Source organism: Pleurodeles waltl, chromosome 6, assembly GCF_031143425.1.
Source record: "Pleurodeles waltl isolate 20211129_DDA chromosome 6, aPleWal1.hap1.20221129, whole genome shotgun sequence".
NCBI lineage: Eukaryota > Metazoa > Chordata > Amphibia > Caudata > Salamandridae > Pleurodeles > Pleurodeles waltl.
In genome coordinates, this window is record NC_090445.1 from 1,524,835,014 (window position 1) to 1,524,860,038 (window position 25,025).

Genomic DNA, 25,025 nt, shown 5'->3' on the forward strand with positions numbered 1-25,025 from the left:
GAATTTTTCATCACCGAAATATAAGGAAAAAGTTGGGTTTTTTTTTGCCAAATTTAGAGGTTTGCAAAGGATTCTGGGTAACAGAACCTGGTGAGAGCCCCACAAGTCACCCTATTCTGAATTCCCCTACATGTCTAGTTTCCGAAAAATATATAGGTTTGCTAGGTTTCCCTAGTTGCAGGCTGAGCTAGAAGCCAAAATTTACAGCTAGGCACTCTGCAAACAACATGTCCGTTTCATTGGAAAAATGTGTTGTCTATGTTGTTTTTTGGGGTATTTCTTGTCACTGGCACTAGGCTTACCCACATAAGTGAGATACCATTTTTATCGGGAGACTTGTGGGAATGCTGGGCGGAAGGAGGTTTGTGGCTCCGCTCAGATTCCAGAACTTTGCAGCACCGAAATCTGAGAGAGAGTGTGTGTGTGTTTTTTTTTTGTTTTTGCAAAACCTTGAGGTTTGAAAAGGATTCTAGGTAACAGAACCTGGTGAGAGCCCCACAAGTCACCACATCCTGGATTCCCCTAGGTGTCTAGTTTTCAAACATGCACAGATTTGGTAGGTTTCCCTAGGTGCCGGCTGAGCTAGAGGCCAAAATCCACAGGTAGGCACTTTCCAAAAGACCCGTCAGATTTCAATGTAAAAATGTGATGTGTCCATGTTGAGTTTCCAGCTGCGGGCATTAGGCCTACCCACGCAAATGAGGTACCATTTTTATCGAGAGACATTGGGGAACACAGAATAGCAGAACAAGTGTTATTGCCCCTTGTCCTACTCTAGATTTTTTCCATCCAAATGTAAGACAGTGTAAAAAAAGATGTCTATTTGGGAAATGCCCTGTAACTCGCATGCTAGTATGGGGACCCCGGAATTCAGAGATGTGAAAATAACCACTGCTTCTCAACACTTTATCTTGGGCCCATTTTGGAAATACAAAGTTTTCCTCGATTCCTATTTTTCACTCTTTATATTTCGCCAAATGAATTGCTGTATAACCTGTATGCAATGAAAACCTATTGCAAGGTTTAGCTCCTTTATTGGCCCTTGGTACCTAGGGTTCTTGATGAACCTACAAGTCCTATATATCCCTGCAACCAGAAGAGTCCAGCAGACGGAACAGCATATTGCTTTCAAAAATCTGCCATAGCTAGAAAAAGTTATAGAAGAAAACATGGACAGAAATGGCTCTTTTTATACCTCAATTTAATTATTCTTTTATTTTAGCTGTTACTTTTTGTAGGAAAACCTTGAAGGATACTTTGTATACCTAGGTATACCTTCAGTAGTAAAAGTATCTCTCAGGAAATTTATGAGGTTTTCAGTAGTGATCTAATTTACCATTTTAGCGACTACCCAATGAGATTGGTAACCAACTAGAAGCAAAGCAATCTACTTTAATATACCTTTGCGGTTTATTGGGCCAATTATGTCTAGTGCTAGCATTTCCCATGGTTTGTCTAGAACTGTAACTGGGGATCAGGGAACATTGTGAACAGATTTAGATTGATCACTATTGGCACATAAGGTGCAGTTTTTTACTTGTTACTCAACTGTGGAATCCATGCCGGGAAACCAATAACGTTCCCTAAGGCCAGATTTGGTTGAACTCCTCCCTAACTGGCCTTCATGCACTGATTTCAATTACTTTATTTCTTAAATCTTCAGGAGGTGTTATTTTATCACTTCTTAGTATAAGATTCTTCTCAATGTTGATTTCATGGCGTACTACCCAAACATTTTTGATGCCCTCCTTTACCTCTTTGCAAGGTTTGGGGTCAACCCTGTAATACAATTACAATGTTTTTAGGTGTTGTAAAGGTACATCTTTTGCAGTACATTCCTTGAACTCCTTGGAAGTGAGGTCTAGTTAACAGATTTCTCATATAGGTTACTCTAAAGTTTTTTGTATTCTTCTTCCCTTTTCAAAGGGTCCCTGGTCAAAAAGTCAGCTGCTGTGGTAAGGTTTCCTGGAACTTAATCTGTTTTGAAGGAAAAGCTTTCCAAACCCAGTACCCATCTAACTATGCGCAGTATGCTGTTGGGAGATCCTTTGGAAGTAAATATATATATATATATATATATATATATATATATATATATATATATATATATATATATATATATATATATAATTGTAGACCCCACAGAAAGAATGGAAAGTGCTTGATAGCCCAGAAGCCTGCAAGGGTATATTTTCAACGACAGAATAATTAATCTCTCACTTAGAGAGAGTATGTGAGTCAAAAGCAACAATCATCTCCTTTACAGCAACTATTTGGGAGAGTGGCTCCTAGTCCTTTGTTAATGATGTAGGTAGTTAATATTCTTTTTCTGTTGGGTTCAAAATGACATAAGTATGGTGTGGTCAATAGAGCTTCATTTAGTTTCTCAAATGTTAGTTCTTGTCCTTCCAGCAATTTGTACTGCATGTGGTTTTTTAAAGTGTTTTCTAAGACTACTTGTTAGGCTAGCAAAATTCTTAACTTTGTCATATACTCAGCAAGTCATAGGAATGGAATAAGCTCATATTTGGGTATCTTTTGAAGAGCTTCTTTAACATCTTCTAGTAGGCAAATTTTGGGTTTGAAGCCATCCTTGGATAAAGTGTATTGCAGGTATTCTACTGCACTTAACCAATTTAACATTTGTCCCTTTTTAAAGTTAGCCCTGCATCTCTGAGTTTTGAAGAACAGTTCTTAACATGTTGTGTTCCTCTACAGTGGCACCATACATTAGGACATCATCTCAGAAGCATAATATTTTAGATTCTCCTTCCAAGATTTGCTGCATCATCCTTTGCAAAACTGCAACCACTAATGCTAGACCGACCGGCATCCTGTGGAACATAAACATGCTCATAGATGTAGTAAATGCTGTTAACCATTTGGATTTGGGGTGCAGTTCTACTTGGGGCTAGCCTATGGTTATGTCCAAAGTAAACCAGGTTGCTTCCCCCATTGTGCTTAGGATTTCAAGGATGGGGGTAAAGGGTGCTTTTCAACCCATATGTTATTGTTAAGATCACATAAATCTATGCATAGTCCAATACCATCCCTATGAGCTTTCCTTGCTATAACTACTGGGCCCAACCAATCAGAACATTCTATAGGCTGGTTGATGCCTAAATCTTTTAGTCTTATAAGTTATTTTTCCAAAGGTTCCTATATTCGATGTGGAATCAGGCTAGCTTTGTGTGTAACTGGTTTTGCATTCGCTTTCAATTTTATCTTATGTTGGTAATCTTTTAGGACTCCTAACAATTCTGGGAATTCATCACATATTTGGTTGCCCATGATGGACTGGTTTAGAGTCAAAACTTGTTCTGGGTTGGATCCTTGATTTCTTTCCCATCCCAAGATGTTGGAACCTTCCTCTACTACAAACACTTTTCCAACTGTTGATAGATTTTTTGTTTTTTGTTTTGTTTTTTGTTCAGGTAATACATGATTTTAACCATGCCTTTGAGGGGAATGAAATCTTTAGTATACCCACTGGGTGATATATCAAGGGTTTGTAGCTTTATATCTTCACTGTTAGACATAGATTGAAAATCAGAAAAATTGATTAGTGTACATGGGGAGCATAAGTCTGCCAACGTTTTATTGGTTTACCATCTAGATGAATATTACACTCTGAGTATCTGATCTGATTGATGGAGCTACTGTCGGTTATTTTAAGGAATATTTTCTTTACTACTTGGGACCCTTCTTCTGATATTCTGTTTTCACTTCCTTTACCATTTCTGATGATGTCTCTGCACACCCTGTTGTAGTGGGCCTTTCTTCTTACATTTCTGGCAGGTGGCAGACCTAGCTGGGCAATTGGAGTAGTTAGTTAAATGATTGCTGCTTCTTCAGTGTTAACAGCTTGGTTTATTGTTTCCCTACTCATTTCTATGGGGATGCACTTTTTTTTTTTGTTTTGTTTTTTTAATAATAATTCTTGGTTTTTATTTTACATACTGTAGGTTTTTTTGTTCTGTTATTTCAGAATTTTGTTCATCTGTGGGTGTTGTTTTTATTTCTTTCAAACACACAATGGTGTGTTCTATGAACTTGGCAATTTCAGTGGCTTCATGTAAGTTTGGTTGCTTCAGTAACAATTTCTTTTGTATCATAGTGTTTGTGCATTGCACATGGTGATCTCTTAGTCATTTAAACCCTCAAATCCACACCACTGACGTAACCCTCAAAGTGCTGTTATGTAGTTTATCACACTTTGTTTACCCTGGGTGTTGCTGAAGAATTTGTGACATTCTAGCACAATGTTAATTTTGTTCCCAAATTGGTTTTCCAATTTCATTAGTTATCTTGTACTCATCAACTTCATCTAGCTCTTTTTGCAGAATTTCTGGTTCTGACAACATTGTGAAAAATGTCCTGCCATATGTGCTTAAATTGTGTAATAATATGTTACTTCCTTTTGGGGCTGAATTTTTCTCCTCCATTCGCTATGAGGTAGGTCTCAAAAGTATTTACCCATTCTTTCCACTCTACACTAGGTTCCCCTAATTTATTTAAAAATGGTGCAAGTTGTGACCTACTAGCAGCTGCCATTGTTATGAACATTGGTGAAGGAGTATCTTAAGTCAACTTCACTGTACTTTCTAACTACTTGTTAGACCTAGAATTGGAGCAATAAGTAGTAATATAATGTTGCACAATATCTATAGGTTTTGGAGTTCTTAAGCAAAATTATTTATACTTTTCCCATGGAAATCAAATATCTTAGCAGATATGAAGTTTGACAATTGAATCTCCCAACATATCGTTCAGTCCGTAAATGGCCTACATTTACTGTTGTGCAAGAAAATGCTTTGTCTATTTCAACATAGTTATTGCATGAAAATGCTTTTAAGTAAAATACCTTTACTCGGTGTTCCTTGGATATTTTTGTAGATACTTATGTGAAATTCAGCATGCTATACTTGTAATGAGGACAAAAATACAATTTAATAATTGATTATATGCAATTAGAACGGGATAAATATTCAGAAAAATGTTAGTGACTCAATCCTTAACAATTGCAACAATATAAATTGTGCTAATGATATGGTGCACTGTATTTCCCTCCCATTTCACGTTATAAATGAAAGGTTACAGTTAATTTCCTAAAGGTAATTTGATTCACCTGGAAGAAGTGACTAATTTGTAGAATAGATGCCACAGGTGCTGACTCTGGGACACGCTGTGAGAAATTATGGTGTGCGAAGTCACCGCTGCAGTTTGAGGATACCCCACGATAAAATCAGAGGTGTGCGTGTCACCGAAGACAAGTGTACCTTCTCTCCTGAAAATATCTGCTAGCATAGTAGTGGCGTACTTTGTGTTCACACTCCTCATAAACACTATTTCGAACTACTTTGTTTTGGCATCCATTACAATAGCAGCAAACCTCTCCTGTCCAGATAAAAATTGGAAAGGTCCAATAAAGTCTAGATTTATCTTTTCCTTTACATAATCAGCTTCTGAAAATGCTGGTGGTCCCCACTGACGCCGATCCCTGGCTTCAACCTATTCTCCAAATATTTGCATTCTTCACACCTCTCTACCCAATGTTTGATGTCACTGTCCATCATGGGCCACCGAAAGCTAACTTTCTAACTTTTAAGGGTGTATGTCTGACCCAAGTGACCCTCCTGCTAACAGCATCAGCTACTTCCTTACTGCTTCTGACAGTACGAACCTTTCAAGGTGAATGAGTTACTACTCAAAGACAACTCCTGAACCACTTTACGATACAGTTTGAAAGCATCCCAGTAAGTGCTTTCACTCCTCACTCCTCCTTTAATAATTCTTGCCACTTCCTTAAGGATTTCATCCTCATTCATCACTTTCTTCCACTCTTCCATTGAAACACTCCAACGAACATCCTCCACATCTGCTACGACCCCCTCCATCTGCAAATCATCTTCACCAGCAGCCTTATTAGACAATCTTAACAGGCAGTCTCCCACTTTATTCTTCCATCCTGGTAGATATTTAACTCTACATTCATACTCTTGCATTTTAACTGCCAGCCTGGCTAGGTGCCCTGAACAATTCTTCGTTGCGTTTGGTCCCAGCTCTTTAAGCAATGGCTTGTGATCTGTCCTGACTGTTATCTTCATTCCCCAAATAAAATTCTGAAAATAATTTGTCACCCGTGCAACAGCTAATGCCTCTTGCTCTATGACAGAGTAGTTCCTTTTGACTTCTGTAAAAGAGTGAGACACAAACGCTAAAGTTCTTTCTACTTTCCCAAGCATTTCGGACAGTACAGCCCCAATGCCAACAGCTCTGGCATCCACCATAAGTACAGTCTTCATTTCGCATTGAAATGGAACCAGAATGTCACATTAGAAATCTCATGCCTGATCTGCTCAAATGCAATTTTTGGTATTCCTACACTCAAATCTTTTCCTTTTCTCAATGGCTCAATTAAGGACTGCTGGTGTTCTCGTTTCCTCCTCTGTTGTGCCCTGGACCAGAAACCTAGTTTTTACTTAACTAAGGCTGCCAGGTCTGAATCACTGCCCACCTCCGCTATTTCAGAAGTGCTTTTACTATCACTTTTTTGCATCTCGTTCATGCACTTTTTGATTCTTCCACTACTTTGGCTATTTTAATAGCCTCCTTTAAAGTTGGATTGCTCGCAGCCCAGAGCCTTTCATGCATCCTTTTGTTGTTGCACTGGACTATCAGTTGATCCCTAATCAATTTCTCTGTCATTACGCCAAAGTTACACTTCGTGGCCAATTCTCTCAATCTGGCCACACATTCATCAACTGTCTCATTAAACTTTTGTGGCTGTGCATAAAATTCATGGTGTTGCATAACTATGTTCAGTTTTTCAGCAAAACAATTTTGTAGTCGCCATTTTACTTCTTCATACACTTCTTCTATTTCATCACCACACTCGCTCATGTGGCAAATATTTAACGATATGCTGGCCTTATGTACCTAAACAACCTATCAAAAGTGCCTTCTTCCCACTGGAGGAAAACTCAGTACCCAAGAGCCACCAAATATTGCTCAAACGTCTCCACCCAGTCCTCCCACTCAATAGGTGGCTCTCCTTGATGCATTAAAAATGGAGGTGGTACAACGATGGAGTGATTCCAATTCCTGGTAGCACCTAAACAGTTTCTCTCACGGTCTTTCTGGTGCAGTTTAGCTACTTAAGCATGGTGCTGCACCGCAAGTCCTGTATGTAGCTTACAACTCTGATTAACTGTCTGGAACAAAATAAACACCAGTAGAGTTGTTTAAAAGCAAGTAGATGGAGCTGATACTCTGGAGGATCATAGCTGGCAGGAGGCCGGAAAACTGAAGGTACGATTTTTTAATAGCAAAATCTTTAGGTACTGTAGTATTTAATTTGTGGTAGTTGCTTATGTAAACACCGCCGTGTTGCAAATGCGCCATAAAGGGTGACTGTCAGCTTTTGCAAATGCACCGTAATCGGTGATTACACGGTCTTCAAAACACAAAAGCACAAACATATGTTTTTTTTTTAACGTGTCTCTTTTTTTTTTTAACGTGTCTGATGTGGCACGAGAAGTAGGGAGAAGCAGCACGGCAAAGAAAAACAGCGGTACACGTCCTTCTCGCACTGTCAATATCAGCCCCACTCCTCACCACCCAATCTGAAATGAATCTTCAAGCATACAAGGCGGCGCTTGCAAGTAGGTGCGCAGTGCACTGACATCTCGGGAAAGCGCTAGCCTGCTGCCAAGGTCCTTGTGCAAGTAAAAATCGAAAAGCCAGGTAAAATCAATAAAATGTCTTAAAGTGTTCTCAACACCAGAGCGCTTGCATAGAAAGGTATCCACTGATAAGGAAGAGTGCTTCACCCCAAGCACGTGTAGATTAAGGTTAGAACAAGCCTTTCACAATGGACGTTTCCACCATACAGTATTTCTCGGGATGTAGATGTTTTATCTGTTCACATGTGCTTGGCCTCTTTGTCGCCAATTTTACGTGTAGCATCCAATAATACATCTGAAGACTTAGTTATATTTCTACCAATAATACATCTGAAGACTTAGTTATATTTCTACTTGAGTTGCTGGCAAACATGAAACCCTGTGCGTACAGGCCAGATGCCAACAGTTTCTCTCCTTCACCTCCCAACCACCTCAGAACCTCCTTATGTCACAATCTTTCCCATTACCTAACTCCATTCCTTAATGGAAACAGAAGCTGTATTTAAGTGCACACTATAACACAACCTTTGTTTGCCCAGGAATCCTGCTGATTTGAAGTAAAACTGGTACAAGTTTGGGAAATGAAGACCACCTTCTGTACCTTCCAGAACTGCTTCTTGAGGAAACTCAAGACATTGTACCGCAAGGCAATACCATTTCAAATGCAAAATACATTTTGTCCTATGCACAGTAGACACAGCATTTCAACAATTTAATATTTTTATGGAAAACCGCTGCTCTTTATGGAAGGTAATCAAAAGATACCTTTACAATGCATAATCGGAGTCCCTTTCGGATAAAACTATGTTGTAGAGTAGTAGGGTCAGTGGCGAAGATGCTGTTCATAGATTTTGTACAACATGAAGTCTACTCACTTATGGGACCAATTGAACAAACATTTCCGAGCTGCAAGCCGTCTACAATTTATATGTAAGGGGACAAGACTGGACTATTGTTGACCCATTTAATCCTGTCAGACATTGACCCAGCCCCTTGATGATGCTGAGAGACCGTAGTGGTCACATTGCCACAACTCAACAGGTAATACATGCGGTATTTGAAGCCCATATATGTAACATATATACAATACCATTTAGTACTGACATACACACGCTACCTAACGGGATTGCCTCTGACACGATTGATGCGGAACGACCAGGAGACTCTGGGACAACAGCCTACCAAACAGGAACTGAAGGGTGCAATTGACTCTCTGAGAACTGCTAAGGCCCAGGTGGGGACGGGCTGCCAGCGGAATTCTATAAGATTTTTTTTCAGGAGCTCTGATAGATAACCTCCTGTTAGTATATACGGAGGCCCTGGGGACGGGCACACTCCCTGATACAGTGAGGGAGGCACTTACTGTCCTAATCTGAAACCCAGTAAAGATCCCATGGAGGCAGGTTCATACTGCCAGATATCAATGTTAAATGTGGACCAGAATCTCCCTAGTCATATATTAGCAGCAAGATTGTTGGCCTGTCTCCTGCGCTTGATCCACAAGGACCAGTCGAGTTTGGTCCCCCATTGGAACATACTCCCCAATATCCGCCGACTGTCGCATGCACTCCGTGCTCCCAACTTTCGGCAGATGACCTGTGTGTGTTAGCTTTCCTGGATATAGAGTATGCCTTCGACTCAGTTAGTTGGGATTACATCTGGCAGGTTCTGGATGCCGGGGGGGATTGGGTTCTAATTACATACAGTGAGTAAACTTATTATACGAACGCCCAGTCACAAGACTCCATAACTGCCAATGTGTATCATCTACCATAGTTCTGGCCATTGTCCCCCCCTGCTATTCACCCTCCCCATGGAGCCCTTGGTGTGCCAGCTCCGCTCGGCATTACAGGGCTGGGGTGTGCTGGTGGGTAATATGGAGCCTATAGTTTCGCTTTATGCAGATGACGCAATGATTTATCTCTGGTAACCAGATTTGATTGCCCCAATTTTGCTGAATGTCGTGACTGAATTCAGAGAATTCTCGGGTCTTTCGGTTAATAGCATTACGTCGGTTTTGTTCCTGATCGGAGCGTTGAGTATAATGCCAGTGGATCTACTGCCGGCGGCTGGGATCCCCTGGGTTGTGGATAAGGTTAGGTATCTGGACGTCTACATCACACATGAAGCGCAACAGATCTAGGAGTTAAAAGTAGACCGTGTGATCCATAATCTTCACCTGTTAGGTGGAGCATATTCCAGAAGTCTACTGTCCTTAATGGGAAAGATAGCCCTTCTTAAAATGTTCATGTTGCCCTGATGCTTATACATATTACAGGGCACTATGTATTAGATCCCGTGCCAGACCTTTAGAGACCTAGACAGGCTACTAGTACATTTGCTGTGGGGTGGAAAAAGGTGTTGGTTCGGGTTAACTAAGCTTAAAAGGGAACGTGACAAGGTAGGTGTGAGGTCCCAGACCTGGAACTCTATTATTTGGCTGCCCACCTCCAGCATGCAGTTTATTGGCTGGACGGCGAGGAGAACCGGGAGCGAGTCTCTCCTGGCTGGTTCACATGAGGGATCCAGTTAGGCAAACTATTGATTAGAGGACTGAAGGTCCCGGACATGCAACCACACGTGATAACGTCTGTCATGTTGATTGTGGAACAGATATGGAACACATGTAATCCAGCGGCTGCCATCTGCCCCAGACCTGGACATCTGGGTGTTACGTCCCTTTGCCCAAATCTCCCAGACAATGTTGATCAATAAATGGCGGGAGGGAGGATGTATTATGCTCTCTGACATATACCAGGTGGCCGTTTCATAACACTTCAGTATGCTTTTGAGTCGTTTAGCCTTGGCTGCAGGCAATTTTTGCAATTTGTGAAGATGGCTGCCACTGGTAGACCACTTTGGGCTTCCTTTTCCGAGGCCCATGAGCCCACGCAGTCTGTGGTTATTTTGTTGCCCATGGTTTTGGGGGGGAGGGAAGGGTGTGCACAAGAATATGCCTCACCTATATTGAGCACAGGCAGAGGGATAGTAATGAGCCTATTGTACCTAAGGAATAGGCAAAGTTGCATGAGGTGGTGAAAAAGTTCCCTCTATACTTTAGTTTTAAATTGATTTAGTATAAATTCATACACATGGCATACCTTTCACCCAAGCGACTTTACGCCATTTGCCCTGAAAGTATGCTGTTGTGTCCCCATTCTGTTGATGGGTCGGATGATTTCTTTGCATGTTGTATGGTGTTGCCTGGTTATTGCTCACTACTGGATGGCGATACTGGCTTGTATAAAATTCATCACTCGATGGGTGGTCCCCCGCTTGATTAAAAAGTTGTCTGCTGGGATTGCTCCCGAAAAATCCCAAGAAGTTGAGCAGGCGATATCTGATGCTGGGGTTTATAGTAATAAATCGATGTATAGCAATTCACTGGCTGAGCCCTAAACCTCCTGCGGCTTGGGTCTGCAAGTCTGACATATTAGAATGGGCAGGGGCGGATGAAACGATGAGATGACAAAGTGGTGAATGACATGCTTCTCTGACTCCAACGTTGACAGCACTATTGGAGGACCCCACTGACGGTTAGCTATGGGTTTACATGCATAGAGAGTGAAGGATCCTCTGTGTGTCGTACCCCTTGGTCTCTACGGGCACGAACCACACACATACTACACACACATACTACACACACTTTCTTCAATTGCCTCAGTTAGTTTACACCTGGGGTTACCACGAGTTCACAGTTCACTGGAATGTAGAAGCAGCAGTGGATGGCTTAGGGTTGGTGGAGTTACTGGGGGTGCACGATTCTGGATTTCAAAGGATTATACAGAGCTGAGATGAACCCTTGTTTTATATGATAGCAAAGAACTGTTGACCTACGCATGACGACGAGAAGTAGTACAGGATTCGTGTACACTAAGTCATAATCCTTTTATATTTTACAGTGGTTTGCTACTGTTGATATTGTCAAGGTATGACTGTATACTTCTGAAAAGCCAATAAAAATATATATGTCCAATCTAAGAGGGGTAGATATATTAATTAATACAAGTTTCTGGCTATTTAACTTGATAATCCTAAACCACTTAACAGGATTAAAGAGCACGGTCAGTTTCCCTACATTGAAATTGTGGATATTCTTGACAAGTGATGCCTTTGGATTACTGGGTGGGCCTTGTAGAATCAGTCTGTCCTCGAGGAACTTCTTTCTTTTGTTGCATAATGTTCTATTATTTACAATGATTGATACTGGTGCCTTTTGGAATGCAGATAGTTACCACATCCTCTTCTCTCCAATCTCCCATTCTGCCATTCTTTGACAGCCATTTCCACCTGGACCATTGTGGAGCTCTGCCTTATATGAGTGAGATGGTGGGGTTCGATGGGCCCATCTATATGACACACCCAACCAAGGCCATCTGCCCCATCCTGCTGGAGGACTATCGTAAGATCACTGTGGACAAGAAGGGTGAGACAAACTTCTTCACTTCACAGATGATCAAGGATTGCATGAAGAAAGTGGTTGCAGTGAATCTACATCAGACGGTTCAGGTATGGGAGTGAACAACATGGAAATCAATTTCTAAAAGTAACAAGCATTGGTAAAGCCAGTTGTTATATTTTTTTATGGCTAACTTATACCGCAACAATAAAAAGAAAAAATGCTGCCTCCAAAAATGGCTGCAATATGCTTGCTACATTGTTTTACATTTGAACAAAATAACCGTTCAATATAATATGAATAAAACGTTGTGGTTGCTTTCTTGCAGGAAGATCTACTTAGTTCAGGTATAGAAACCGTTTTTAGTTTTGATGCACGTCACATGAATATGTGTCTCATTAGCACAAATAAAAGATGCAGTAAGAATTACTGTTACCGGAAGACCTAGTTTACAGTGGCGGCCCGTCCTTTAGGGCAGAGGGGCCACGCCCCCCCACCTTTTGCCCTTCATGAAGAGTGTCTGTCAGGCTGAACAAAGGTCAGCCTGACACACTTCATTTTCAGCTCAGACAGCCAGGAGTGAGACATGCGCAATTTGGGCAGACTCCTGGCTGCCTGAGCTGAACTTTGCTCGCCAGAGGAGGTCACAGCTCCTATGGGCGTGACCTCCTTGGCTCAGCAAAGGTGCTTGACTTCGACCTGGGCGCTTCAGGTTTAAGCCCTGAAGCGCCCAGGACGAGTGTCAATCAGTGACACTTCGTCACAGAGTGGGGTGGGGTCAGCAGTCTCACTGACCCCATCCCACTCTGTGACGAAGCTGGGACTGCTGCCTTCCCTCACTGGCTGACCTGAGGTCAGCCAGTGAGGGAAGGCAGCAGTCCCAACCCTCCTGGGACCTGGAGCTGAAGGTAAGTGTGTGTGTGATGTTTTAAATTGAATGTTTGGTGCACGCGTGCAAGTTTGAATGGTATGACTGTTGTTAATGGATGTGCATGTGTGTGTGTGTGTGTGTGAAAGAATGTGTGTGATCTTTTAAAATGAATGGTGCGTGCATGTTTGAATGTTATGAGTGTTAATGGATGTGCGTGCGTGAAAGAATGAGTGTGTGTGATGATTTAAAATGAATGTTTGGTGAGTGCATGCATGTTTGAATGGCATGAGTGTTGTTAATGGATGTGCGTGTCTGTGTGTGTGAAAGAAAGAATGAGTGTGTGTGTGTGTGTGTGTGTGCGCGTGCTTCCCGCCCCCCTCCCTCCTAAAGCTGCCGGCTGCCACTGCTAGTTTATACGCACAAGGGGGATTTAAAAAAATAAACTTTTAAAACTAAAAGAAAAACTCCAGGGATCAGTGCAACTCCTAACCGCCCCATCTCTTTACTCCGTATCGAGGTCAAGATCCTGGCCACAATATTGGCCACCAAACTATCACAAGTGATCATGCTCCTCATTCACAGGGATCTATCGGGCTTTATGCCTGGTAGATCAACCCTATGTAATCTACAGCAAGCTTATAATTGGATGAATGAATTCCAAACTGGTCTGAGGCCTGGTCTTCCTCGCTTTAGATGCAGAGAAGGCGTGTGATGAGGTTTACCAGCCTTTTTTGAATCAGACTCTGGTAAGGTTTGGCGCCCAATACCGGAAGTGGGTGTAACTACACTATCGGGCATTAGTGGCAGCTGTGAGAGTGAATGGGGCACAGTCCCTGGGCTTTCACATCTGTCGGGGTACGAGACAGGATTGCCCCTGAACTCCCCCTCTTCTTTGCCTTCACAATAGAATCGCTGGCTTGTGCGGTACAGGTCCACCCGGCGGTAAATGTGTTCAAATTAGTAGGAACAGTGGACGAGGGGAAAATAATTACCTCTATGCGCATGACCTCCTCCTTTATGTCACAGATACGCCCAAGAACCCTGCCATTAATCTTTCAAGTGTTTGAGGAGTTTGGGAGCTACTCCAGATACAGAATGAACTGGGGCAACTTGGTGCTTGACAGTCCATTGGGTGGGATTTATGCATCCCTGATTACCCCCGTCACATGACGTGTGGAAGTTAGATATAAACACCTCGGGATGTTCATGACCTTGGAGAGGGAACTCAGCTTTGAAAGGAACCTGGTGTGGGTAGGGAAAGCGTGCCGAGAGGAGATGGAGAGGCCTGCCCCTCATGTTAATGGGACATGCAGCCATGTTTAAAATGTTTTCTCTTCCAAAATTGCTATACGTATTACAGAACATATTTTACCAGATCCCATTGGATGTCTTTATCAAATTGGAGGGTGGCCTGCATACGCTATTGTGGGATGGGAGGCACCCCAGAATAGATCTGAAAATGCTTCAATTCAGCATAACCCGTGGATATGCATATGGTGGCAGAGAAAATGACATATGCCAGTAAGGGTGCCCCTCCCCCCCAGGTTTTGTAAGGTATGGGTAAGATATATATAGCCTATTATTTCTTGGAGTTCTCAAAAGATGGTGGGAACTGAGCCAGGGATCGCCAAGAGTTAAAAATAAAACAAAAAGAAAAACATTGGCAAAGTGAAGTATTGGTCCAACACACGCTTCTTTTTAGGCGGCTGTGCACAACATCAGACCAAATGTCCTGACTCACAGTAAATGAAATCTAGTGACTTTAGTGGGCTGGCAAATTGCCTCATCCTGTGTTCTGTGGTGAGAGGAAGCAAAATAGTTGAACAGACCACTGGATGAAAAGGGCTCTCCCAAAGTCCCTCTTTGTATTTGCGTATTTTATTTATTTGTGTTTTTATTTTTTTAATTAAGTGAGGCTGATGAGACAGCTAAATCTATCCGAAGAATATATGATTCATTCCAAATGTGACTGTAAAAAATAAAATAAAAGCAAGTGTCTGGATAGGCAGCTATGGACCTCATACTGAGAACACAATGTGCACAACAGGTAAGACATTATTGCTGTGTTAGGCATAGACATAGAAGGCTGCAGCTATTTCAGATTCTTCATGATAACTGTATGAGATACATGTGCACAAAGCGAATCAAACTAGGAATACTTTATGTACCCAGTGATCATCTTGGTAATTTGCCATGGATATCACTCTTATGGACCAATGTTGAACATTGCTCTGGCATACACAGTCAGCGAGTGCTTGAACTGGAAATTAGGAAATCTAACCACTTGGAGATAAAAATTTATAAAACCAAGAAATGGGTCAGCTCCTTATTGTTAGATTATAGAAGCAAAGTTGAAACTATCCAACCCAGTGACCAACTGTCCTGGCCAGACATTCAGCATAGACAGTGTCTAAAATGAAAGAGAATAAATTGCTTCAAGACTGTAACCCTAGTGCCTAGGCCCTTAAGATAGTCAGGATGACAGAACATATTGCCTGGGGGAAAGTATGCATTGGACACCACAAGAATAGCTGACCATTGTGACATCTATCTTTCTTAGGTTACATTTTATAATGTATCTTCTTTATTTCTGCTGGTCTGTGATCTAATGTTCCCTCCAGGAAAGTGATGAATTGTCAAAAAGGTTTCTATCACTGCATTTGGGGAGTGGGCAATAAATACGTGAGGTGAAGAAGACACTGCATGAGTGTGAGTGAGGGGCTGACCCTTTTGCAGCTTTCATTGGTCCACTGACTATTAGGACATGCCTGCAAGACCTGGAGTGCAAAGGTAGGGGGTAGGGCCGTGGGAGTACCATGGAGTATTGTAGCTTACAACCTGCTAGAATGTGTGACGTCACAAAGCATGGATTGTAGTCCCATCTGCACACAATATAATTCAGTGCACCTAGTTGGTGCATTGTAATGGTAACTGCCATCTGTCGCCCACTACTCCCTCATCAGGAGTCGTCTGGTACTGGGAGTGATCCTGCTTTAAATGGCTCAAGTCTCTCGAGCAGTAAGTCAACTGCAGAGTTTGTGCAGGATCATGAGTGTCGGGGAAATTACACCAGCGGCTTCCGTCAGTATAGCTCCGATCCCTTCATTCCTTGAGTCCATGAGGGTCATGTCACTTCTGAAGTGGTCCCATCGGGAAATGAGGTATTCTAGGACGAATCTTCCAGGGGTTTGTTAAGCTCAACCCCAAAGTTCAGGCCGACTTTCTTAGCATCCCCTCCTGACAGACTGTCGAACTGACTGCAACTATTGCTGCAAAAATCTTGCCTCTGGCATTCCTGCAACCTACTAAGAATCAAGTACACCTGCCTTATAAGAAGCACTTATACTGTTTCATTAACATTTTGGCAATGGTTATTTTTTTTTAGTTTACATTTTTTATTGCTAGAAAATGACAGCCACTGCTAGGTGGCAGCATATTTTCTTTTCTTTGCTTTTACTTGTTGAGGCATATGTTTGCAGTAGTCAATTACAAAAATAACTATTACACCAGGTTCCAAGGCCTGACCTAAGGGCACAGGTAATAGGTTGAGCCTAGGCAGCGGGCATGCTCTTTCTCTCGTCATGCCGTATCTGCTTCTGTGGGCTTTCACCATGCTGATCACACGGCCATCACTTTTATTGGTTCCTTGGTCTGCCTTTCAGACTACCTTTGGTTTGTTTGGTAAATCCTTTACATTTCTTCCACCTCTTGGCTGTTTTGTTCCCGCCCTAGAGACTCTGATACATTGATCCTTTCACTATCAGCCATATGTTTTGTTTTGGTGCACTACTTTTTTTTTTTTTTTACTCTCCGCTCTCTCCTCGCGGCTCACTTGTCGCTTGTTCAACTTAGCTGCTCTCAGCTGCCCACTTCTGATTGCTGAGAAGTCCTCTCCGTGATTCAACAGTGGCAAGGCACGTTATGCGTGGAGTGTCCTTTTAAGTAGTATGTGTGCTTTATGAAGTCATGTGTTTCCATGTATAAAGAAAATGTGTGGATTTTGGTATTCCCAGTCTCCGTGATTCAGGTTTTACCTTGCCTGTGTACCTATCTTTAAAAAAAAAAAAGTTATATTAAGGCTTTTATTAGGGCATTTGAGCAAGGAAGGGGCCAGGACGTGCTGCTAGAGCCGCCACGTATCAGCACGTACCATGCTTCATGGATGCGCTTAAGGTTTCACCATGCCCATGCACCTGACTTTGTTTTATCAAGGTTCTGACATTTGAGTACAGAGGGGGCCGGAACGTGCTGCTGGAGCTGCGTGATGCCGCATGCCTGAGACACTAAGGCGCTCCTGTGAGGTGCGGTATGCTAGGCTCGTGCTATTTCTCTGCATGTGCTTTAAATTCCGGTCTCCTCCGTAGGGACGTCATTGTCCATCTGTAGTTGCTCCCAACTCCCTGTGATACCCCAAATATCATGAGGTTTGCACTCTTTTTGTTCCATCAATTTCCTCCATTTAGTACAGCACAATATTACAAATTTTATAAACTTATTTTCCTCTACCGCTGGTGAGTCGGACAGAATTTCCTCTTCCAGGTGAGTGATGGCGGAGGCACTGTCCTCATCTGCTAGAGCATGAATGTGTAAGGTAGAAACATGTAGAGGTATCGTAGCGCACGTCCTCCTGTAAGCAGGGGACAGCACAAGGCCCTGTTTGCTGTTTTTTCATATCTGAATTCCCGCTCAGATTCTCTGTGGCTTGGGGCAATAAAACTGCATTTCAAGGCTTGTTGTACATTGAATTTCATGACCCCTTCATCGTGCTGTTTTGGTTGGTATTTTGCAGACACTCCCATCTTCACAGAATTGGTATTTGGCGGAGAGTTCCTGCTACAGTGGGTGTGTTTTCCACTAAAATGTTGTAGCATCTTGCCCGTTGCCGGAAGAAAGATCACTTATCTGCAGAACCCTTTGCTCACTGAAGATTAAAATCAGCTGAGTGCACGTTCAGGGATCTTTATCAGGTGAAATACCAACAGTAGGTTTACTCTAGCTGTGGGCCGTGTTTTTTTGTGCAGTGCAGTTTTGAGTTTGCCTATTGCCCCTTTGGCAGCCTCGGCTCCATTGCAGCATAATGCTGTTGTAGAGACTTTCTTGATAGTAAAGGGGTGTGAGCTGGTTGGCAAATAGGGCAGGAGGGATCATGTATCCTCAAGGGGGGAGAAATAAAGTGCTTGTGGTTTGTATCTTCACGTTCGATGGCATGTGTAGCTGCAGATACACATGCTGTGCACATCCCGCCATCTGGTGTTGGGCTCGGAGTGTTACAAGTTGTTTTTCTTCGAAGAAGTCTTTTCGAGTCACGAGACCGAGGGACTCCTCCCATTTCGACTCCATTGCGCATCGGCGTCGACTCCATCTTAGATAGTTTTTTTCCCGCCATCGGGTTCGGACGTGTTCCTTTTCGCTCCGTGTTTCGGGTCAGAAAGTTAGTTAGAATCTCGGAAAAAACGTCGGTATTGTTTGCGTTCGGTATCGGGTTAGTAACAACAGATCGACACCGAATTTAGAAGAGTTCCGGTGGCCCTTCGGGGTTCTTTTCGATCCCCCGTCGGGGCCTGGTCGGCCCGGCCACGTGTGAATTCAAGGCTGATGGAACAGACCCCATTCCGCTTCTGTCCAAAATGCCATAACAAGTATCCGTATACGGATCAGCATCTGGTCTGTAACTTGTGCTTGTCCCCAGAGCACAAGGAAGATACTTGTGAGGCCTGTCGAGTGTTTCGGTCCAGAAAAACTTTAAGAGACCAAAGAGCCAGAAGACTGCAGATGGCGTCGACGCCGGCAGAACAAGAGCGTTTCGAGGAAGAAGAGGAAGCTTTCTCTATCCAAGAGTCGGACTCTGAAGAGCTCGAGGCCGAAGAAACGCCGAAAACCGTGAGTAAGACGTCGAAACATAAGACTCACGAGAAGTCAACAAAAGCCCAGGGGACGCCACTGCCAACAGGCCATGGCTTAACCCAAACAAGCGGTGACCGAGCCAAGGCACCGAAAAAGGGCACGCTGGTGTCGAAGTCATCCGACTCCGGTCGAGATACCGCCACACAGCAATCTCGGACCCGAGACATCAGCTCTGAGAAGTTTCGGCACCGTCACAGCGGCACCGAACAAATTCGGCATCGAGACACCACCACGCCGAAAATTACAAAGGTTTCTTCGGAGCCTAAAAAGACCTCCGAAAAAGTTTCGGTTCCAAAACATCCAGCCTCGGAGCCGAAAACAGGTTCCTATACAGAGGAACAAGGATTGGCCTCCCAAATGAAAAAACATAGATTTGGAGAGGAACTTCAAGCTGTAGAGCCAGACTATACTCAAAGGAGGCTCCACATTCATCAAGACACAGTGAAGATAACCACTCTTCCTCCAATTAAAATAAAAAGAAAACTTGCCTTTCACGAAAAGGACAAGGAGCCACAGGCAAAGGTGGCAAAGAAAACAACTCCACCACCTTCTGCACCACCATCAGTGCACACATCACCAGTAGCAACTCCTCCACTGATGCACTCCCCGACTCATACTGCCATGAGTCAAGATGATCCCGATGCATGGAACCTTTACGATGCTCCAGTATCGGACAACAGCCCAGACTCGTACCCTACCAGGCCGTCCCCTCCTGAGGACAGTACATCTTACACACAAGTGATCGCTAGGGCAGCTGCTTTCCATAACGTCACCTTGCATTCAGAACCAATTGAGGATGACTTCTTGTTTAACACACTAACCTCCACTCATAGCCAGTACCAAAGACTACCTATTTTCCCAGGAATGCTAAAACATTCAAAACAAATCTTTCAGGATCCTGTTAAAGGCCGAGCCATAACTCCAAGAGTGGAGAAAAAGTACAAGCCACCGCCAACAGATCCTGTTTATATTACAACGCAGTTAACTCCAGACTCAGTAGTTGTCGGGGCAGCTCGTAAGAGAGCAAACTCTCATACCTCGGGAGACGCACCACCTCCAGACAAAGAGAGTCGCAAATTTGATGCTGCGGGCAAAAGGGTTGCAGCACAAGCAGCAAACCAATGGCGCATTGCCAATTCACAAGCGCTTTTGGCAAGATATGACAGAGCTCACTGGGATGAGATGCAACATTTGATAGAACACTTACCCAGGGAGTTCCAAAAAAGAGCACAACAAGTGGTGGAAGAAGGACCAAGTATCTCTAATAATCAGATACGGTCTTCAATGGATGCAGCAGATACGGCTGCAAGGACAGTAAATACTGCAATAACAATAAGAAGGCACGCATGGCTCCGCACGTCAGGTTTCAAGCCGGAAATTCAACAAGCCGTGCTAAATATGCCATTTAATGAACAGCAGTTCTTTGGGCCGGAAGTCGACACTGCTATTGAGAAACTCAAGAAGGACACTGATACGGCAAAAGCCATGGGCGCACTCTACTCCCCGCAGAGCAGAGGCACCTTTCGTAAAACACCTTTTAGGGGAGGGTTTCGAGGACAACCTACAGAAACCACAACATCACAAACAAAGCCCACTTACCAAAGCCAATATCAGCGGGGAAGTTTTCGGGGGCAATATAGAGGGGGACAATTCCAAAGAGGTAGAGGAAAATTCCAAAGCCCCAAAAGTCCTCAAAATAAGCAGTGACTCACAAGTCACCCATCCCCATCACATAACACCTGTGGGGGGAAGACTAAGCCAATTTTACAAACATTGGGAGGAGATAACAACAGATACTTGGGTACTAGCAATTATCCATTATGGTTATTGCATAGAATTTCGAGAATTCCCTCCAACAGTCCCACCGAGAACACACAGTATGTCGAAACAACATATAAATCTTCTAGGATTAGAAGTTCAAGCATTGCTCCAAAAAGAGGCAATAGAATTAGTACCAAAACAAGAACTAAACACAGGAGTTTACTCACTGTACTTTCTAATACCCAAAAAAGATAAAACTCTAAGACCTATACTAGATCTCAGAATATTAAATACATACATCAAATCAGACCACTTTCACATGGTTACATTACAAGAAGTAATCCCACTGCTCAAACAGCAAGACTACATGACAACACTGGATCTAAAGGATGCATATTTCCATATACCTATACATCCTTCACACAGAAAGTACCTAAGGTTTGTATTCCAAGGGATACATTACCAATTCAAAGTGTTGCCATTCGGAATAACTGCGCCAAGAGTTTTTACAAAATGTCTAGCAGTAGTAGCTGCACATATCAGAAGGCAGCAAATACATGTGTTCCCGTACCTAGACGATTGGTTAATCAAAACCAACACGCAAAAACAGTGTTCACAACACACAAATTACGTCATAGAAACCCTACACAAACTAGGTTTCTCAATCAATTACTCAAAATCACACCTTCTGCCGTGTCAAACACAGCAATACCTAGGAGCAACAATCAACACACTAAAAGGAATTGCCACTCCAAGTCCACAAAGGGTCCAAACATTCAAAAATGTAATACAAGCCATGTATCCAAACCAAAAGATACAGGTCAAATTAGTAATGAAACTCCTAGGCATGATGTCCTCATGCATAGCCATTGTCCCAAACGCAAGGTTGCACATGCGGCCCTTACAACAGTGCCTAGCATCACAGTGGTCACAAGCACAGGGTCAACTTCTAGATCTGGTGTTGATAGACCGCCAAACATACATCTCGCTTCAATGGTGGAACAGTATAAATTTAAACCAAGGGCGGCCTTTTCAAGACCCAGTGCCACAATGCGTAATAACGACAGATGCATCCATGACAGGGTGGGGGAGCACACCTCAATCAGCACAGCATCCAAGGACAATGGGACATTCAGGAAAAACAGTTTCATATAAACCACTTAGAACTGTTAGCAGTGTTTCTAGCTCTGAAAGCATTTCAACCCATTATAACCCACAAATACACTCTTGTCAAAACAGACAACATGACAACAATGTATTACCTAAACAAACAGGGAGGAACACACTCAACACAATTGTGTCTCCTAACACCAAAAATATGGCATTGGGCGATTCACAACCACATTCGCCTAATAGCACAATTTATTCCAGGGATTCAGAATCAGTTAGCAGACAATCTCTCTCGGGATCACCAACAGATCCACGAATGGGAAATTCACCCCCAAATACTGAACACTTACTTCAGAATGTGGGGAACGCCACAAATAGATCTATTTGCAACAAAAGAAAACTCAAAATGCCAAAACTTCGCATCCAGGTACCCACAACATCAGTCTCAGGGCAATGCACTATGGATGAACTGGCCAGGGATATTTGCGTACGCTTTTCCCCCTCTCCCACTTCTTCCATATCTAGTAAACAAGTTGAGTCAAAACAAACTCAAACTCATACTAATAGCACCAACATGGGCAAGGCAACCTTGGTACACAACACTACTACACCTTTCAGTAGTACCTCATATCAAACTGCCAAACAGACCAGATCTGTTAACACAACACAAACAACAGATCAGACATCCAAATCCAGCATCGCTGAATCTAGCAATTTGGCTCCTGAAATCCTAGAATTCGGGCACTTAGACCTCACACAGGAATGTATGGAGGTCATAAAACAGGCTAGAAAACCTACCACTAGACACTGTTATGCAAATAAGTGGAAAAGATTTATTACTGCCATAATAATCAAATTCAACCTTGACACGCATCTGCAAAAGAGATAGTATGATACTTTCTACATTTGCAGAAATCTAAACTAGCTTTCTCTTCCATTAAAATACATCTTACGGCAATTTCAGCTTACCTGCAAATTACGCACTCAAATTCACTATTTAGGATACCAGTCGTAAAAGCGTTTATGGAAGGCCTAAAGAGAATTATACCACCAAGAACACCACCAGTTCCTTCATGGAACCTCAACATTGTCTTAACACGACTCATGGGTCCACCTTTTGAGCCCATGCACTCTTGTGAAATGCAATACTTAACGTGGAAAGTTGCATTTTTAATTGCTATCACATCTCTAAGAAGAGTGAGTGAGATTCAAGCATTTACCATTCAAGAACCATTTATTCAAATACACAAAAATAAAGTTGTTCTACGGACCAATCCTAAATTTTTACCAAAAGTAATCTCACCGTTCCACTTGAATCAAACAGTAGAATTACCAGTGTTCTTCCCACAGCCAGATTCTGTAGCTGAAAGAGCACACATACATTAGACATCAAAAGGGCACTAATGTACTAAATTGACAGAACAAAACGAATTCGAAAAACAAAAAACTATTTATCGCCTTTCAAAAACCTCATACAGGAAATCCTATTTCAAAACAAGGCATTGCTAGATGGATAGTTAAGTGCATTCAAACCTGCTATCTTAAAGCTAAAAGAGAACTGCCTATTACACCAAAGGCACACTCAACTAGAAAGAAAGGTGCTACCATGGCCTTTCTGGGAAATATTCCAATGAACGAAATATGTAAGGCAGCAACATGATCTACGCCTCATACATTTACCAAGCACTACTGTGTAGATGTGTTAACTGCACAACAGGCAACAGTAGGTCAAGCTGTACTAAGAACATTATTTCAAACTACTTCAACTCCTACAGGCTGAACCACCGCTTTTTGGGGAGATAACTGCTTATTAGTCTATGCACAGCATGTGTATCTGCAGCTACACATGCCATCGAACGGAAAATGTCACTTACCCAGTGTACATCTGTTCGTGGCATTAGTCGCTGCAGATTCACATGCGCCCACCCGCCTCCCCGGGGGCCTGTAGCCGTTTAGAAGTAGATCTTAAACACTTGTACATTTATAAATATATTACTTGAAACTTCATTATGTACATACGCATTCACTCCATTGCATGGGCACTATTACTAGCATATACAACTCCTACCTCACCCTCTGCGGGGAAAACAATCTAAGATGGAGTCGGCGCCCATGCGCAATTGAGTCGAAATGGGAGGAGTCCCTCGGTCTCGTGACTCGAAAAGACTTCTTCGAAGAAAAACAACTTGTAACACTCCGAGCCCAACACCAGATGGCGGGATGTGCACAGCATGTGAATCTGCAGTGACTAATGCCACGAACAGATGTACACTGGGTAAGTGACATTTTCCTTCTCCTGCTGGGTGGGCACACTGAGCACAGGTGGGGAAGGTTGAGCGACCTCACCAGAGACCAAAAGCAGCTACCAGATGTCGGAGACTGGCCCTCTGTGTTGTGTGCAAAGCTAGGCACACTGTGCAGGGGGGGTCCAGGTAACCACACATTGGTTTACAGGGTTAAAAACTAGATCACCTAATGCTCTAATTTTTAAGGGAGCTTGATCGAGCAGTTAGGACAGTCGTCGAAAAGTACAAAACATTTGTACTAACAGAGTCATTCTTGCAACTCACACACTCGAAAGAATAATTCGAGGCCAATGTCTAAAGATTCTTCAGATTTTGTGTGATTTGTAAGACCGCAATCATCAAAATTGGTTAAGTACTTTTTGAGATATGAAGTTTTTAAGTTGAATAAAATTTTTTATTTTTGTGCGCAATTACGCACCATAGGAATCAATGGAGGATAGCCTTTAAAAATATATATAAAATCACACAGTAGGTTTACCAAGTTCTTCTTTAGGAGTTTGGTTGATGTCGTTGGTGGGCACACTGTGCCAACTGGAAAAGTTTGGGAGGCTCCAGGAAGTGCAGCGGGAGAAAGCCTCTGGAGCTGGTGCAGGGCCACTGCGAGGGACCACCTTGAAAAGCACTGCACAGTTTAGTTTAAAGGTTAATCCTTGGGGTCACCTTGGAGTGTCGAGGTCACAAGGGGTGGGGGACCCTTAGGGCACAGTCGGTTCTTCGGTGCAGGGCGGCCAGGTGCAGAGCGAATCGGTGGGCCAGGAGCTGCGTCCAAGAATGCCCTCAAGAGCAGGAGGTAAGTTGGTTCAAGGGTCAGTTGCAGGACAACAGGTGTGCACTCTGGCAGGAGGTCTGTGTTTCTGAAGTCCCTCGACTGGGACTTCCTCCTGGTCTTTTTGCAGCCCTGGGTGGGCTGTCTAAAACCCAGGGTATTGGCACAGTTTGGCCGCTAGAGAGAGAAGTATCACCAAACATGGCACACTGGCATGGTTTGT

At 43.0% G+C, this 25,025-nt stretch overlaps 1 protein-coding gene across 3 annotated transcripts in view; it reads left to right on the plus strand.

Annotated features, from left to right (window-relative positions):
* Positions 1–25,025, plus strand: part of INTS11 (integrator complex subunit 11) — a 194,762-nt gene that overhangs the window by 54,035 nt on the left and 115,702 nt on the right. For all 3 annotated transcript variants that reach the window (XM_069241076.1, XM_069241075.1, XM_069241073.1), the window contains one exon: positions 11,966–12,194. In XM_069241076.1, the coding sequence (XP_069097177.1) occupies positions 11,966–12,194 (229 nt within the window). The remainder of the gene's footprint in view (positions 1–11,965; positions 12,195–25,025) is intronic.